At 43.6% G+C, this 18,687-nt stretch overlaps 1 protein-coding gene across 1 annotated transcript; it reads right to left on the reverse strand.

Annotated features, from left to right (window-relative positions):
* Positions 1–1,149: 1,149 nt before the first annotated feature.
* Positions 1,150–11,803, reverse strand: park7 (Parkinsonism associated deglycase). Its single transcript, XM_033048180.1, has 6 exons — positions 11,662–11,803; positions 9,086–9,187; positions 8,154–8,213; positions 6,955–7,024; positions 3,318–3,404; positions 1,150–2,880 (listed from the first exon to the last, which is right to left on the reverse strand). The coding sequence occupies exons 1-6, from the start codon at positions 11,749–11,751 to the stop codon at positions 2,726–2,728; spliced, it is 564 nt and encodes a 187-aa protein (XP_032904071.1). The 5' UTR covers positions 11,752–11,803; the 3' UTR covers positions 1,150–2,725.
* Between the last annotated feature and the right edge of the window lie 6,884 nt (positions 11,804–18,687).

The raw sequence follows: 18,687 nt of genomic DNA on the forward strand, positions 1-18,687 counted from the left end.
TATTACCCCTCTCCCCCCCTTATTACGCCTCCTCCCCCCCTATTACCCCTCTCTCCCCCTTATTACCCCTCTCCCCCCTTATTGCCCCTCCCCACTTCTCACTCCCCCTTATTACCCCGCCCCTCCCCACTTCTCACTCCCCCTTATTACCCCTCTCCTCCCCTTACACTTCCACCTCAATTCTCACTTTACACGTCCCCCTTTACCCCTTACCACTCCTTTTCTCCCACTCCCTTACCCCTCCTCCCCCATACACTCCACCCCATACCCTCCTTGCCCTCTCCCACCCTCCCCTGCACCTCCTTCTTCCCTCTTACACTCACCCTGAATCCCCCCTACCTCCCCCCATCTTTCCCCCTCACACCCACCCTGCTTCCCCCTACCCTTACGCCTCCTCCCTCCTTACACTTCTCTCTCTCCTCCTCCCTCCTCCCTCCCTCCTCCCCCCCCCCCCCTTGCCTCTCCCTTCTCTTACCACTTTTCCCCAAACACCAGGTTCAAGCAGAAATGGCATCTCCCTTCTGCATCATCTCACCATTTGGCCCACAGCACCAGAGACTGAGGTTCCATCCTAACTTCGGATGCTGTCTGTTTGGAGTGTGCACATTCTCTCTGTGACCATATGGTTTTCGACCCATGTCTCAAAGATTTGCATGTTTGTAGGCTAATTGGTTTCTGTAAATTGCCCCGAGTGTGTAAGAAGTGGGTACGAAAGTGCGAATAACATAGAATTGGCGTGAAAGTGTGATTGATGGTTGGCTCTATGGGCCGAAGAGCCTGTTTCCTTGCTGTATCTCTAAAACTAAAACATCGCTCTGCCCCAGAGCTCAGGAAGGGATTTCCTTTCAGATACTTGTCCAGCTCTTCCGTTTTCGCCATCTATTGCTACGTATCAGAAATCCTACAGTCACTGTATTAATAAGTTTAACAGGTAATTTTTTTAAATGCCATTTTTTGTTTTGGGAATCAAAGCACAAAAAAAAGACAAAGTGCTGGAATAACTCCGCGGGTCAGGCAGCATCTCTGGAAGGCATGGATAGGTGATGTTTTGGGTCAGTACCCTTCTTCGGACTGATTGAGGTGGGGTAAAGGTGGGGGGAAGAAAGCTGGAACAGGTCCAAACAACTAAGTCACTCAGAAAAACTGAAGTTCTAGTCATGAAGGTCTTTATTCATCAAAAACAGACATTCTCTTGGAGACCCTCTGTGGAGTCTCTCAAACTATACCAAGTCTGTATACTCTTAAGATCAATAATAAATAACAGCAGGAGATTCGATACAATTTTAGTAGCTACAATTTTATTACATTGTTTACTTTGATAGTTTGTCTCTGACAAACAATTCATTTATACATCAGCCACCGTGGTATTGTTATCTCTATTCCCTAGAAGTTACCCCATGAATGTATCGTCCACTTCACCTGGCACATTTCTTAGAACTTTTTCTTGCAAAGCCTTTCGTATTGGGCCAGAAACATTCAATCCAAAAATGTTCCCCAGATCACATTTCAAAAGTCCTCTTCTGTACCAATTACCGTATGTAATATTGTGTCAATTCTCCTTCACAGGGAAAATTGACTGCTACAATAACATACCGAAGTTACTGTTGCTCCACAGTACCTTGAGATAATAGTTCCATATATTGACACTTGAAAGCAAACCTTGCTTGGTTATGAAGGTGACCACTGGTTTTACCGTAAATTCAAGGTACCAGGTAGCAGAAATGTAAACATGGAAGACAGCTGCGATCAATTTTTATTTGGTGCAATAAATTAATCTACTAAAACCACACCAATTTTTGATATTTTGACAGCCAATTTACAAGGCTGTGAGTGCTCAAATACTGTAAGAAAGAACTGCAGATGCTGGTTTAAATCGAAGGTAGACACAAAATGCTGGAGTAACTCAGCGGATGAGGCAGTATTTCTGGGGAAAAAGAATGGGCGACGTTTCGGGTCGAGACCCTTCTTCAGTCTGAAGAAGGGTCTCGACTCAAAACGTCGCCAATTCCTTTTCTCCAGCGATGTTGCCTCACCCGCTGAGTTACTCCGGCATTTTTTGTGTCCACCAGTGCTGAAACACTGTTGCTTAGTGTTGATTCAAAGACTGCAGGTCTAGCAAGTAGGAATTCCAAAGCCAAATAATTTGTGGCAATTTAATTCTACACTTTCCAATGATCATCATTAAGCATTCACTGGAAATCAAACAACTTTTTTTTTAGACATAATTTCAGAAATCATCCGAACTTTGAGATGGAAAAAAAATTGAAAACACTGCTAATGCACATTTTTCAGTTGAAAAGATTGAGCAAACATTTCTCTAAATGAATAGGAAGCCAATTAGAAAATATTTGGTTCCCAAATGTGTAACAGCAATTTTGCAAAACTATACAAAAAGCAAAATTGGCTTGCTTCGAAGTTACATGGGAAAAGCAGGATACGGAGCAAGTCCAGGGAAGTGGAACTAAACAATGACATGTTCTCATCTCAACCGGAGCAAATGGCAGCTATTTGATTCACACAATACAGCAGTTGAATAAAAATGCAGCTTTTTGTATATACCGTCAGGATTTAATTCTGGTGAGTTCACATTTTATATCCCTGCTGCATTCATAACGTTTAACTTGATAGTCTTAAAGACATTATTATTTCTTAATGATGCACAAGGGACTCCTAGTTTCAAAACAATTGAACCAATTCCTCCACACAGGATGCCACGGGTGGCATTTCACAGAACCAAGGGGATCCTGACCTTCTCAGCCATCTCTTTTCCCAGAAGCTTTTCAATAATTGCAAGGCCAAATTCAAAGCTGGTGCCTGGCCCTCTGCTGGTGATGATGTTCCCATCTATTTCCACACGAGCTTCTGAGTAAGTATAGTTACCTGATAGAGAATGAGCAAAGTATTGGGAAACATTTCAAGAACATTGTGCGAGAATCGATAAAACTACAGGATTATTGTGCTTGCATAAGATTACAAAATAGATTTCAAAAAACTAATTTCTTGAAATGAAGCAAAGCTTTATCCCATCCTTAAAGATTTCCCAAAGTGATTGGGGGGGGGAAACAGACTGCATTCTTAAAGCTCTTCTCCCAAGACCATAACCAGAGTAAATTGTGCAGATCAGGCATTAGGCCAGCAAGGGTCTATGTCTGTGTTGTCCTGGTGCAGTGTTATGTACCCGAGCACACCAAAATAAGATGAGTAATAATAGTAAACTAAAGCGTTCAGCAATTTGAGGGTTTCATTACTAATTTCAATCTCGCATTTTACATTAAATCATAAAAACGTGATCAGGCATCATAAAATCTAGCCATTACCTCCAGTCATCATTTTGTCCTTAGCCAATGGATGGGTTGTGACTTTGTGCCCATAGCCAATCCCATGAGCAAGCAGAGCTGTGGGGCCTGCAAGACAGATAATGACACTTAGGCAGAACGTTAGCACACAAATCAGACCAATGAGAGCACACTGTGTATACCAGGTCCGCCGACCATTAGGAACGTGTTCTTCAGAAGGGTCTTGACCCGAAACGTCACCCATTCCTTCTCTCCAGGGATGCTGCCTGTCCTGCTGAGTTACTCCAGCATTTTGTGTCTATCTGAAGGAGCTAGTTACTGACTTTGGTAAGCATGGTGTACATACCCCATTCCGCATCAATGGTGAGGAAGTGAAAATGGTTTAGATATTCAAGTTCCTTGGCATTATTATTACCAATGATCTGTCGTGTACCAACCACATTCATGTGACAGCCATGAGGCTCCACCAAAAGTCCTTTAACTAGCATCAGTTTGCAACTCTTGGGCTCATATTTGCTCCTATCTCTAGCTTTAACCAATAATCTACCTATCAGGGAACCCCCTTGCCCGTTCATCTGTTGCGGCCATGATTTGTCCGGCCCCTTTTCGCTTTCAGTTTTTACCCCTCGCTCCCCCGTAAGCTCAGTCTGAAGAAGGCTCCCGACCCTAAACATCACCTATCCATTTTCTCCAGAGATGCGGCCTGACCTGCTCAGTTACTCCAGTACTTTGTGTATATCTTTGGTATAAACTAGCATCTGTGGTTTCTTGTTATTACAAATTCTACTCATTTCTGCATGTGGAAAATATTTTTGACTGCAGTCCTGAAAGGCCTGGCACAATATTTTACACCATGGCTCATTAGTCCCAAACTCTCAAACCAACAGGAAGTTTCTATCAACCCAAAATGTTTATTTTAACACATTCCTTAACCACTGACTGTACAAGAGAAATAAAAACACTAACGATCTCTTCTGAACTCAGCACATATGCACATTAACCATAGACAACTAGAAATGTTGCCACAAATGCAACAAAATAAGAAGGGAATGGATAATAAGAAGGGAAGAGACAAAGACTTAAGACTTTTGCCTTCCATCACAGTGAGGAGGTGCCTGGTGAACTCACTGTGGTGGATGTTAATTTGTGTTTATTGTGTGTTTTTGTCATTTTTACTATATGTAGGACTGCAAGGCAACGAAATTTCGATCAGGCCGCAAGGTCTGAATGACAATAAAGGCTACTTTGACTTTGACTTTGAAAAAGAGCACATGCTCAAGGTTAAATATGAAAATAGTGAAAATATGTAAACCTGCGATGTTAGCATCAAGATGGTAAAGTCAAAACCCCCAATATGGGTTTGATTTGTACTCAGATGTATTTGAATTGGCTTAAACATTTCAAACTTGCAATTGGGGATAGTCAGTGATGGCCAAAAATAACTTGTTTTTCCTATATCGTAATGGAAATAACCTGCTGGTTGGTCAACAATATTAAAAACAAATCAGATAGTAAATGAGATGGGTCCGTCAGGATCCACTTGCCCCGACAGTAATCGCAGATATAAATCTTTGTATTTATCCCCATTCCTCCTCCAGGAAAAGAGACTCTTTGCACTCGAGTCAGTGGAAAGAATTCACTGCTCACACTTAGTGACTAGGACTTATTACTGTCACATGTACCGAGTTGGAGTGAAAAGCTTTTGTTGCATGCTATCCAATCAAAAAGACTATGTACGATTACAATCAGCGTGCAGTGTACGGGTAAAGGATAAAGGATACATAAACGATAAAGTGTACTGTACTGGTCCTTGCTACTGGTGCAACAATAGCAACGTTCTAGTGGGCATCACAGATGTGTATGACAGCTTCAACATGCTACAAATGTCACTCAGGAAAGTTCAGTACAGACTGTGTGGAGTAAACACTAATTTGATTAATGCTAATAAAGTCAAATGGTGCTAGAGAGCAGCCACTGTGAGTGTTAGTTGAGACTGCCCAGCCTTTATAAAAGCTACAATAAGAATTCTTCAACCCAAGAATCAACCAGTCAATTGCAAACATTTCACACTAATGTTACAAGTTTCAGCCTGTCTTCAGAAAAACCCCCACAGGAAATGGCACCCTGCAATGCTGCAATACTCAAATTCTATCCCATGATTTCAATTGGTATTATTCTAAGCATCTCCTGAGCAAATTCAATTCTGGAGATTGAAAGAGTTTAAGGCTCAGATTACTGCCTCACCTCACATTCCACCCCCCCCCCCCCCTCCCTCCCCCTCCCTCTTACATGACCTTCCACATCCTGCTTTTACTGTCACCCAGTTAAATGAGACTGCTCACATTTTCCTGTCCTTGTGTGTCTAGTTGTAGCCAGAAGAACCACCAGTGTGGTTTATCTTCCTGGGGCGGCACAGTGGCACAGCTGCTGTCTCACAGAGCCAGAGATCCAGGTTCAATCTTGACCTCGGGTGCTGTCTGCGTGGAGTTTGCCCACTCTCCCTGTGACTGCATGGGTTTCTCCTGGGGGCTCCGGTTTCCTTCCATCCCAACAACATGTGGGTTTGTTGGTTAATTGGCCTCTGTAAATTGCCCATAGTGAGCAGGGAGTGGATGCAAAAGTGGGATAACATAGAACTAGTTTTAACATGGTGGGCATGGACATAGTGGGCTGAAGGGCCAATTTCCACTTTTCTCCCTTGCAGCTGCCCATGACACCATTCTCTATAACCTGGTTGCCATAGCTTTGGACTGTGCATGCCATGTTCTCTCTAATCCAGTCTGTTTCCACCTCCATAACTTCGATTGTTTTCCACCTACCCTGCTGACCTGCTACTGAAAGCCTCATTCATGCCTGTAACCCAAGACATGACTATTCCAAAGCAAATCTAATGGACCTTCTCAAAACTTCCTGATATTCAAAACTCCTCCCCACACCTCAACTTCCACCAACTCCTCTTCACCTAACAATGTTGGGTGACCTATACACCATGTCAGTCTAGCAATGTCTCAATTTAAAAATATGCATTATTTTCAGATCCTACTATACTCTCCTTATATCTAATCTTCTCTTGCCCAGGAACCCTTGTTTATCTGCCCCAATTATGTACCCATGCATTAGAAATTCAGTCAATGGTACAATTGTCTCCAGTTGCTGAACCCTAAACAAGATTTTCTCTCAATATCTTCCTCATTCTTCCTTTATAACAAAACATTCTCCTCGGATCAATCCTCAAGTCCGTGTGAGCTCCTGTCAATTTCTCTTGGTTGAAACACTTCTTGTTACATCAGCGGTACCATCCAAAACATCAGATGCACTATCCAATCCAATATTCACTCTTATTAGTCACTCGGTTGCTAATCACTTTCAAGCAGCTATTTATAATGTGTAACGTCAGCTAATTAAGAAGGGGCATATTATTATGTTGCAAATCAGTTTGATAGAGCAGACACATAACTGGACAACAAACGATGGCACAGACATGCTACTTAATTTAAGCCTCAATAATCCAGATGCAAAGGAGGTCAATTCGACTGACCTGAGAGAAAGAGTACCTAATGTAATACCAACCAGAAATAAATCATGCAATCTTCCTAGTCACCATGGAGCCACAAGGGAGAGCATACATTGTATTCAAGCCAATAACACCTGCACATACCTGCACAGATGGCAGCAATCAAACCCTTTCTAGCTTCCTGGGCCTTCAAAACTTCTTTTACAGCAGGAGACTAGTAAAATAAGAGAAAAAAGTTTCAATGAAAAATCGTGAATTTGCATTTTCAACAGGCATTATAACTTTCCTGTTACTGCCAATATATATTGCTCTTGATTACCTTCTTTTGCATTGCATAACGCTCCAGGAATCAATTATTCTGAAAATGTTGTCATGCAAAATATAATTAATAGAAAAAAAGCATCCCAAATGCCAAGAGCACATGAGAAGTCATCAATCACCTATTATCTCTTCTGATAGTTACGCAGGTCTACCAAGTTCTAACAGCCTGATCAGTCTGAAGGGTCTCGACCCGAAACGTCGCCCATTCCTTCTCTCCAGAGATGCTGCCTCACTCGCTGCATTACTCCAGCATTTTGTGTCTAAGTTATAACAGCCCCTCCATTTCTCCTAGTTGAGAAAAGACAGGTCTGGAAATCCTTTCGCACATCTGGGGGTATGGAGGGAGGGAGGGGGAAGGGAAGAGCTAGTGCGAAGAAAAAGGGTTCTGGCACTCAGACAATAATTCAAATTCAATTCCTAATTCTCTGGCTCTACATTTTTTCTGTCCTCCCCCAAATAACTATCATAGTATTAATGTGTCCAAACTTCATGATCTGGTCTAAAAATTTAAGTTATTAAAGTGTATCCGTAGTGGGTTTTTCCACCACACCCATCATAAATAGAATACATACCTGCCTGCAGTATTCTACACTGGCCTATTTTATTCCCAGGACTTCTTTCTGGAATCATTACCCATCATTACCACACAAGTATCAAGTCTCTGCACAGCATTTTATTGCACGGTGAAACCAACAATGCTACTCTGGGAGTCTCAATGCTATTTGTAAGACTTAAGTGGTGGCGACAAAGCCGCTTTAACTCTATTAAAATACAAAACAACTTCCTGCTGTTTATCTCTGGAGCACATCACAACTGGGACTTATGTTCATCACATTGGTCTACAGAGACCAGTTTGGTCTTTGAAAGTGATTCCTTGACTAAAAGCATTTTTGGACGGCCAATAAAATTATGCACCAAAAATGAGATCACGTGGAGTAAACAGAACACCAACCAATATGTATTGTTTCCAAGACAAGACGAGTGGTAACTGAATGGCTGAGGTACAAGTAACTCAAGATCACCTCAGATAAATTCTGGGCTCCAAGATTTCCTCCGGGTAATACAACTACATCATATGGCCCCTGCAAAAAAAAGAACAGAATAAGTTCATCCATTCTTCCAACTTGACCACTTTGCCCCTTTCCTTACAGAAATGAAGGTCATGAATCTATTATGCTGCGGAGAAGGAATCAAACACGGTTTGGATAAAAAGTAGATAAAATGTCCATTAACAGTCACACTAAATCCTGCATTTTATTTGCTCAACAAGTCTTGCTTCATTTGTCATTCAAACTCAGCTATACATGATTTGTTAGTTCCCTCTCACTAACTGGAAAACAAAAGAACAAGTTGCAGAACTGGTTTGAGACTATAGCACTGTCCAGTATTCAGTACAACAGAATGTACCTATGTGAATACATAATTCAGAGATGTGCAGGGTCTTAGAGTAACAGCAAAGCACAGTATACAATTGAATACTACAGAGGACATCTGGCTTAAAGTCTTCGCTAGCTCCTTATAGATAACTCAGTTTCCTCCTTTGTTCTTCTCCCTGTACACAATGCAGCAAGTCTCATTGGAGAAATGTTCAGCTTGGCAGTGTACATTTTAGAGCTACCACATTCAGTATTCTGTGGTGCACTTAGATATTAGTCTGCCAAACAAATGGAGATGACTGGCATGGCATGCCATTTGGCAATGGAAACAAAGCCATTCATAACACTTTTGCTTCCACTAGCCCAGCGAATGTGCAAGAAACACCAATTTGATGTGGAAATGTTTGCTGGAGGCAAACCTGTGCTTTCATTTCATCTAACTATCAAAACTGCTTGCAATCAGAATATAAGAATGTAATTGGTGCAGTACAGCTCTGTTCAGGTTTTACTTAAATGACCATTTCTCCCCAAAGCAAGACTTTACACAAGCCTCTTACAGAAATAGAGGTATGACATACTTGTTTGATTGCATCTTGCAGGCTGGAGTCAGGGCAAATGACCACATTACGGCTGCAGGTTACTGATTCACAACTGGCCAGCCCGGCCACTATTACCGTGATCTGAAACACAAAGTAATTATTTGGTAAGTGAATTGCCAATTGAAAAGTCAAAGCAACAAGACCACAGCACAGCAGCACGGTTTGTTACTCCAAACTTGCCACTAAAATTTCTAAAGCCAAAGTGGGTTTATGGTAATACTATTTAGCATTTAGTTTCATGAAAAGGAAACATCAAACAGCTTAATTCTAACAACAAAAAATGCAGGTGCTTTACAACCAAAACAAAAGCATTAATGCTAGTAGCACTCAGCAGGTAAGGCAACATTAGCAGGGAGAGAAATTAATGATTTCTTTGCATGGCAGACAAGAGTAGAGAGAACAAAGAACACCTGTGACAGAGGGCAGGCCAAAGTTGTCACATTAACAGGACAAGGGACCAGTGAGTTTAAGTGGAGCATAGGAACCAAGATCTCAGTGAACCAATTGGGAAACCAGTGAGATTGGTAGGAGTGCAACTCAGGATTATGGTGACAGGAAGCAAAGAATGCTCTTGTTGAGCGAAAAGAAAATGGTCTGTCAACAGAATTTGCCCTCTGCTCCATCCATCAATGACAGATTCTCATTGACTCGGAGCTTCTCAGTCAAAATAATACTTTGAACAAATGCAGGCATTCTCACCTCAATAACCAGGTGGTTCGTTTTTTTTGCAAGAGGGGACATCGATCAACAAGGACAGCAAACTGCATTGTCCTCTTTAGCAAAATCATCCCATGGAATCTTCCACGGGTACAATGAAGGACTCAGTTTAATTTCATTTGAAAGATTCAAATCAGAACATATGACACTCTCAAGAGCTCCACAGGAGCACCACATACTATCTTGGATGCTTGAGGTTCACATGATAGTTCAACAAGTTGGACTGATAAACACATTCACACCATGCAATTGAAGATGCTTCTAAGTGACATATTAACTGAAAGCACTTCTCATTCACAATGAAGGAAATGCCTGGTCAAAAAACATGCCTGGAAATACTCAGCTGGTCAGGCAGCATCTTTAAGCAAAAACAGAATTAGCATTTGCTGGTTTTGTTTGACAATTACTGCTTGATCCCAGCATTTCTTTTATTTTGTTTCCAACATTAGCATTTTGCTTTTTGCTTTTCAAACTCTCCCACTACACAATCTTCCATCACCATAACAAAAGTAATCTTAAAAAAAAAAAGGATATGGTAACTTTTAGACAAAATAGATCCTACTTCAGTCAAAGTAGTTAATTAGGCACCATCATAAACTCAGGTACTGTCCATGTGGATTTTGCACATTCTCCCTGTGACCACAGTTTCCTCTGAGTGTTCCAGTGTCCTCCCACATCCTAACAAAAAAATGTGTGGGCTGGCAGGTTAATTGGCCACTGCAAATTGCCCCTGGTGTGTAGATGAGTGCAGACAGCAGAAGGGGGTAGATGAGGGAAGAAAAATAAGAGTTGATGAGTGTGGGGAAAATTAAATGGAGTTAGTGATAGTGTAAATGTTTACAGGCCTGTTAAGCTGCTACAAGTAAGAATTTCAATGTTCTGTTGTCAGCATATGATAATTAAACACTCTTGATTTGATTTTTGAAACTAGTAGAAATAAAGAACTGCAGATGCTGGTTTATACCAAAGATAGACACAACGTGTTGGAGTAACTCCGCAGGTCAGGCAGCATCCCTGAAAAAAAAGGATAGGTGATGTTTTGGTGATGGGACCCGTCTTCAGTCTGAAAGGTCACCCAGCCCTTTTCTCCAATGGTGCTGCCTTACTTGTTGGCTGAGTTACTCCAGCACGTTGTGTCTATTTTTGAAACTAGTGCTTGGTCACCGCGTAGACACAAAAAAATGGTTTAACTCAGCTGTCCCGCTGAGTTACTCCAGTTTTTTGTGTCTGTCTTCAGCGGGTCAGGTGGCATCTCTGGAAGAAAGTGGACTGAAAGGCCTGATTTCTCAAATGACTCTCTGCAAGTAATTCATTCATAGATACATAGTAAATAGGTGCAGGAGTAGACCATTCGGCCCTTCGAGCCTGCACCGCCATTCAATATGATAATGGCTGATCATCCAACTCAGTATCCCGTACCTGCCTTCTCTCCATACCCCCTGATCCCTTTAGCCACAAGGGCCACATCTAACTCCCTCTAAAATATAGCCTCTCAAAATAACTTCTGAGTTGTTATAATTATAAGACTGCCAAAAGTAACAGTTCAAAACTGTGAAGTGACACTGGATAGAGCTGCAAGTGTACTTGCCAACACTAGCTGCAATGGTGCTCCAGGTCTCTGTGACCCACTAAGAATGTCACCCATGTCCCGCCCCCGCCGCCACCTGATTGGCCGCCTCTCTGCCCGCGGCGCCCAGGCTCAGTGCTGATTGGACAATCCCCACGTAAATCACACCTCGCACTGCGCTCTGAGCCTGGCCTCAAATTAACCTTTCACCAGACGATTCATCGACTCAATTTTTCGTTAAAGTGAAAGATGTCGGCTCCACTCTGCTCACCTCGGCTCGGCGCATCAGGTCGGTGGGGATCACGACTTCCATCTCCTCGGCGCCTTTGGCCAGGATCAACAGCGCCCGCTTGCCCGCCATCTTGGCCAAAGATCGCGCCGCGGGTGCACGGCGAGCGCAGTACGGGTCCCGAGCTGGGACGCCGCGGAGCAATCTCAAAATTAGCTAAACTGCGCCGGACTCAATCAACAGTGAAACAGATAAATAATACAAAGATGGAAATAGTCCCACTCTGGCGAGATTTTATTTCTTTAAAATATTTTTAATGCCTATTTATTATGTTTTTACTGATTATGTGTATATGTGAGTCAATGGCTGTTGTGTTTGTTCTTTTTAAACCGAAGGAGATGCAATGGAATTTCGTTGCACAGTATTGTGCAATGACAATAAACGTATTCTATTCTATTCTATTTCATAGTTCCAGCAACTGGAACATTTTGTTTTTATGTTACGGAAGGGACCTGCAGATGCTGGTTTACACCGAAGATAGACACAAAATGCTGTATATATAAGTGAGTTCGGTATTCCGACTGCGCATGGCCAGGTCATAGCTCATAAGCGAAAAACACTCACGGCAGCCGTGCCGCGGTATGGACGCAGACCTGGGCCTCATCCGCAGCCAGGATCGAACCCGGGTCTCCGGCGCCGCAATCGCTGCCGAACCGCCAATGTACCATCCCCGCCCCCTCCCGGGTGCCCCCCCGTCCGGAGGCAGCCAGAGACGTCGGGAGTCAGACGGGAGGGGCGCCCACAGCCAGCGCAGAAAAGCAGTGCTAAATCCAGCTCAACTCTGCCTGTCTCGTCGAGTTAACATACCAAAAAATTAAAAAGAAAAATATTGCAACTGAGCGGAGGTGTTGGGTGAAGCAATCACCAAGCCTGCGCTTGGTCTCACCGATGTAGAGCAGTTGACACCTGGAACAGCGGATGCAGTAGATGAGGTTGGAGGAGGTACAGGTGAACCTCTGCCTCACCTGGATAGACTGCTTGGGTCCTTGGATGGAGTCAAGGGGGGAGGTAAATCGACAAGTGTAGCATTTCCTGTGGTTTAGTGGCTTGGGTGCAAAGGGACAAATTGACCAGGGAGTTACGGTCTCTGCGGAAAGCAGAAAGGGGAGGAGTGGAAAGATGTGGCCAGTGGTGGGATCCTGTTAGAGGTGGCGAAAATGTTGGAGGATTATATGTTGTATGCGACGGCTGGTAGGGTGGAAGGTGAAGACAAGGGGGACTCTGTCCTTGTTACGAGTAGGGGGATAGGGAGTGAGAGCGGAGCTGCGGGATATAGAGGAGACCCTGGTGAGAACCTCATCTATAGTAGAATAGGGGAACCCCTTCTGACATCAGTTTGAAGAAGGGTCTTGACCCGAAACATCGCCTATTCCTTCGCTCCATAGATGCTGCCTCACCCGCTGAGTTTCTCCAGTTTCTTTGTCTATCTTCGATGTTTCCAGCATCTGCAGTTCTTTCTAAAATAAGATTTAAGATTCTAGGTTTAAGGCAAGAGGAAGGAATTTTAAAGGGACTCTGAGGGGAAAGATATTTTTCAGACAGATAGTGGTTGATATGGGGAATGCATTGCCAGAGGAGGTGATGGAGTCAGATACAATTACTATGTTTAAGGGTAATCTAGACAGTCATTTAAATAGGCAAGGGATAGAAGGATATAGACCTAATATGGTCAAATAGCATATAGGTCGACATGGACAAGGTGGGCTGAAAGGCCTGTTTCTGCTCTATGACTATATGACACTATGTCACACTGCAAATATTGAATAAATGCTTGGCTCAACAATCCACAGCCACCATTTCCAATCTGATCACCAACCCCACCCTCCCGAAACACTTTCAAATACCCTTCCCACCTTTCACAAACCACAAGACTGCAGACTGCACTTGGAGGCAACTGAATTTCAGTTGTATTTACAATGACTAAATGGAAACCAGAAACCTTGTTGTCTTGTTTTAAGCAATGACTTTACACCAATTGAGCAAAAAACAAAGAGCTGGAGAAACTCAGTGGGTCAGGCAGCATCTGTGGAGGCAAATGGACAGATGACGTTTCCGGTCAGGACCCTTCTCCAGAACGTTATCTGTCTGTTGCCTCCAGAAATGCTGCCTGACCTGCTGAGCTTCTCCAGCTCTTTGTTTTTCGCTCAAGATTCCAGCATCTGCAGTTCTTCGTATCTCTGCTTAAACTTCTTTATGGCCACTCACCAAATTCAGAACAAATGTCTTGTTCCCCTTAGAGCAAATAATTCGTGTCTTTGTCAGCTATTATTGATAATTTAATTGCCATTTGTCTTTCAAGTGTAAGATATTGTGTTCTCCATCTGTCTTGTTCTAAGAGCAGTAACATTTTCCTTGTTTCAACATTTTCACAGACTTCAGAACAAATGCATCATCATTTTCAGCCTCGGGTTCTTTGCCCAGTAGAATCTTTCATCTTGTGGGCACAAAATGTTACCTTGCATGCAAATTCTTACAATGGTATCACCTTTGTTGTTACTTTGCTATTATTTTCTCTTAGCCCAGCACTCTTGCTCTTCAGAATATTCCATCATCATGAATTTTCGGAGGTGAGCCAGGTGGAGGTAATTTTCTGTATGATTTTGCATAAATACAGTAACAATATTTTAACAATTGCTTTAACAGACTGTATGCATAAAGTTAAAAATACTTTAACTATTGCCTCATCAACCTTATATTGTGTTCCAATAACAACAACAACATGTTGCTTAACTTCTCAAAGAGCCGCATATGGTATACCCGGTCGTGTTCTAAAAACCTGTGCGGACCAACTGGCGGGAGTTTTAACGGACATTTTCAACCTCTCACTTCTGAGGTCTGAGGTCCCCACCTGCTTTAAAAGGGCATGAATTATATCAGTGCCCAAGAAGAATAAGGTGACGTGCCTCAATGACTATCGACCAGTGGCACTAACGCCGGTGGTGATGAAGTGCTTTGAGAGGCTGATCATGGAGCAAATCAACTCCTACCTCGACAAAAACCTGGACCCACTGCAGTTCGCTTACCGCCACAACAGATCAACGGTGGATGCGATCTCGCTGGCCCTCCACTCCGCACTGGACCACTTGGACAACAAAAACTCATATGTCAGGCTGTTATTCATCGATTACAGCTCGGCATTCAACACAATCATCCCCTCCAAACTGGTTACCAAACTCGCAGAACTGGGTCTCTGCGCATCCCTCTGCAACTGGATCCTCGACTTCCTCATCCACAGACCACAGTCTGTTCGTATTGGTGGAAATGTGTCAGCCTCGATAACAATCAGCATGGGAGCACCTCAAGGCTGCGTGCTCAGCCCCCTGCTGTACTCACTCTATACCCATGACTGCGTAGCCAACCACAGTGCGAACTCCATCATCAAGTTCGCTGACGACACCACTATTGTGGGGCGTATCACTGATGGGGATGAGTCAGAATATAGAAGGGAGATCGAGCAACTGTCCATTTGGTGCCAGCGCAATAACCTGGCCCTCAACACCAGCAAAACCAAGGAACTGATTGTGGACTTTGGAAGGAGTAGGAGGGGGACCCACAGCCCCATTTATATCAACGGGTCGATGGTTGAAAGGGTCAAGAACTTCAAATTCCTGGGCGTGCACATCTCTGAAGATCTTTCCTGGTCCGAGAACACTAACGCAATTATCAAAAAAGCTCATCAGCGCCTCTACTTCCTGAGAAGATTACGGAGAGTCGGTTTGTCAAGGAAGACTCTCTCTAACTTCTACAGGTGCACAGTAGAGAGCATGCTGACCGGTTGCATCGTGGCTTGGTTCGGCAATTTGAGCGCCCTGGAGAGAAAAAGTAGTAAACACTGCCCAGTCCATCATCGGCTCTGACCTTCCTTCCATCGAGGGGATTTATCGCAGTCGCTGCCTCAAAAAGGCTGGCAGTATCATCAAAGACCCACACCATCCTGGCCACACACTCATCTCCCTGCTACCTTCAGGTAGAAGTTACAGGAGCATGAAGACTGCAACAACCAGGTTCAGGAATAGCTACTTCCCCACAGCCATCAGGCTATTAAACCTGGCTCGGACAAAACTCTGATTATTAATAACCACTTTCTGCTATCTGCACTTTATCATTTTATTTATTCATGTGTGTATATATTTATATCATGGTATATGGATACATTTATCTGTTTTGTAGTAAATGCCTACTATTTTCTGTGTGCTTAAGCAAAGCAAGAATTTCATTGTCCTATACATGACAATAAACTCACTTGAACTTGAACTTGAAATAAATTGTTATGGATCCACGGAAAGAGAAATTAAGACCGATGATGCACTTTATTGGAAGAAGGCAAAGCAGTGAGACAGAGGGGGTTCAAGGACCGAGGGCGAAGTCCACTCATTAGGGTCATGGAAATTAGTGACCCAGCCACCAATTCATAGATGATCCAAAGTCGGCAAATGAAGAAGCATGAACATTTCACAGCAACGTGGACACAAAATACCGGAGTAACTCAGCGGTATGGGCAGTATCTCTGGAGAGAAGGAATGGGTGATGTTTCGAGTCGAGACCTGAGATACTCCAGCATTTTGTCTATCATCTGTTTAAGCCAGCATCTGCAGTCCCTTCCTATTCACTGCGACGTGGGGTGGAAATAGACAGGGGGATGGTGATGGTGATTCCAAGGCTGGAAGAGAAATAGGGAATAATAAGGCCACAGAGAACAGGAAAAGAAGCATGAGATGAAAAAAAACAGAGGCTTAGGTTAACCTGTAGGGACTGAACCAGCCTTGGTACAAGATAGGACCTAGCCAGCAGAGTTCTGAATGATGTCATGTTTGTGGAGGATAAACAAGGATGTTGGTCAGGAGTGCCCAGAAATAATCAAACCTAGAAGCACGAGAGGAAGGGGTTCTGCACCAGATGAGAGTGGAGTTGGCTGATGTTATCAAGGTGGAAATACGTGATGTTTGTGGTGTTACATATGCTGATCTGTAAGTCAGCTTGGGTTCACATATCACATCAAGGTTGTGAATAGTCCATTAGAGATAAGAACAATGACAGAGAGACGGTGGCTGGGGAACCAGGTTTGAGAGGGGGCCAAAGACAATGGTTTTGGTCATTCCAAGACTGGAGGAAACTTCAGTTCAACCATCCCTGGGTATCATAGATACCTCCTTGTGAGTTAGTGAATGGGGAGAAGTTCAGGAAGGTGGTATTGAGAGAGGAGAGTTATCAATTGCTCTATGGAGATGTGGAAAGTTCAGCTGTGAGTGAATTAGAAGAGGATTTTCAGGGAGTGGGGAATGTTAGATGTGAGCTGGAGCTGATAAATGGAAGTAATCCTCTAAGTCATTTGAGGAATAGCAAGGGAACATGAGAAGGGAAGATAAAGAGGTTAACGGTGAATTTGCGTTCATGCGTTTAACGAGATCCAGTTTGACATACACACGGTTATTCTTTAACATGTAGACACAGGAACTGCAGCTGCTAGTTTACACAAAAATACACCATGTGCTGGAGTAACTCAGAGGGTCTTTTGGAGACCATCAGGTCAGAACCCTTCAGACTGATTGTAATAAGGGGGAGAAAGCTGGAAAAGAGGTGGGGACTGGACAATGTCTGGCAAGTGATAGGTGGAGATAAACACAAAAAGCTAGAGTAACTCAATGGGCCAGACAGCATCTCTGGAGAAAAGGAAGAGGGGATGTTTTGGGTCCAGTTACTTCTTCATTTGCAGTTCCTTCCTATACAACTGATAGGTGGATACAGGTGAAGGGAGTTGATAGGCAGATGGTTGGACAAAGGCCAAAGATGAAAAGACCAAATGTGTGAGATAAGGACGCAAGGATAGAAGAAGTGTGAAATGTGAAACTAGAAGAAGGCTTATAGGTGGAAGGGGACAGGGGAAAGGGGGGAAATGACTGCGCATCCAGGTGGCTCTCTCAGCCCTGTGCTCCACCTGATAACTTGTTGGAATCCAGTGGAGCTTCTCCTTGACTGTGACTTTGAGGCACAATGTCTCTCACCAGTAGTACACCCGTTGGCCATCAGGTGGCACCATTTGTCAAACACATTGCAATGCCGTCAAATAACAGACCAAAGGTACACAAAAATGCTGGAGAAACTCAGCGGGTGCAGCAGCATCTATGGAGCAAAGGGTTTCGGCCCGAAACGTTACCTATTTCCTCCGCTCCATAGATGCTGCTGCACCTGCTGAGTTTCTCCAGCATTTTTGTGTACCTTCGATTTTCCAGCATCTGCAGTTCCTTCTTGAACAAATATCAGAGCAAAGCAGGTGGTGAACAGACTCTGGGTGTGAGGAAGCTCCAATCATCAGTGGTGTTGGGCCCTGCGCGTGAATGCTGAAGATAAGGCTGAGCCACTTGCACACATGTGTAGGAAGGAACCGCGGATGCTGGTTTACACCGAAGATAGACACAAAATGCTGGAGTAACTCAGCGGGACTGGCAGCATCGCTGGAGAGAAGGAATGAGCGAAGTTTCAGGTCGAGTCCTTTCTTCGTACGGGACTTGAAGAAGGGTCTCAACCCGAAACGTTACCCATTCCTCCTCTCTAGATGCACTGGGTGGGCCAAGGGATCTGTTTCCATGTTGTACCTCGAACCTAAACTAAAATAATCTAGGATAAAGTAAGCCACTGATTACTACTGTATCCACACCCCTGAGGATCATTCTCTCTATCATCACCACACAATGGCTGAAGTGTGTACCAGCGACAACATGCACTATCTTCCAAACCCCCAGTTCCTACCACAAGTCGTGCTCATGGGAATACCATCAACTGCCCATTCCCTTCCCAGCCATCTGACTTGAAATGATACTGCCATACCTTCATTCTGGAATTCCCAATCTAATGACACCATGGGAATACCAACAGAATGATAGCAGCCATTTGAGTCAGTGAGTTGCCATCACCTTCGCAATTGCAGTTAAAGATGGGCAACAAATACTTGCCCAGATCTTGAAATGTTAAAAAGTCTCAAAAATCAAAATAAAACTGGAGGCATCATCA

The sequence above is a fragment of the Amblyraja radiata genome, chromosome 31 (genome assembly GCF_010909765.2).
Source record: "Amblyraja radiata isolate CabotCenter1 chromosome 31, sAmbRad1.1.pri, whole genome shotgun sequence".
Lineage (NCBI taxonomy): Eukaryota > Metazoa > Chordata > Chondrichthyes > Rajiformes > Rajidae > Amblyraja > Amblyraja radiata.

What these genes read in the sequence shown, in the direction of transcription:
- park7 (XM_033048180.1), bottom strand. Translation starts at nt 11,751, where the DNA reads ATGGCGGGCAAGCGGGCGCTGTTGATCCTGGCCAAAGGCGCCGAGGAG. An exon ending in GAGCCCAGAATTTATCTGAG is followed by an intron (nt 7,025 to 8,153) that starts GTGATCTTGAGT and finishes TTATTTTACTAG; the next exon opens with TCTCCTGCTGTAAAAGAAGT. An exon ending in GATTGCTGCCATCTGTGCAG is followed by an intron (nt 3,405 to 6,954) that starts GTATGTGCAGGT and finishes TCTGTCTTGCAG; the next exon opens with GCCCCACAGCTCTGCTTGCT.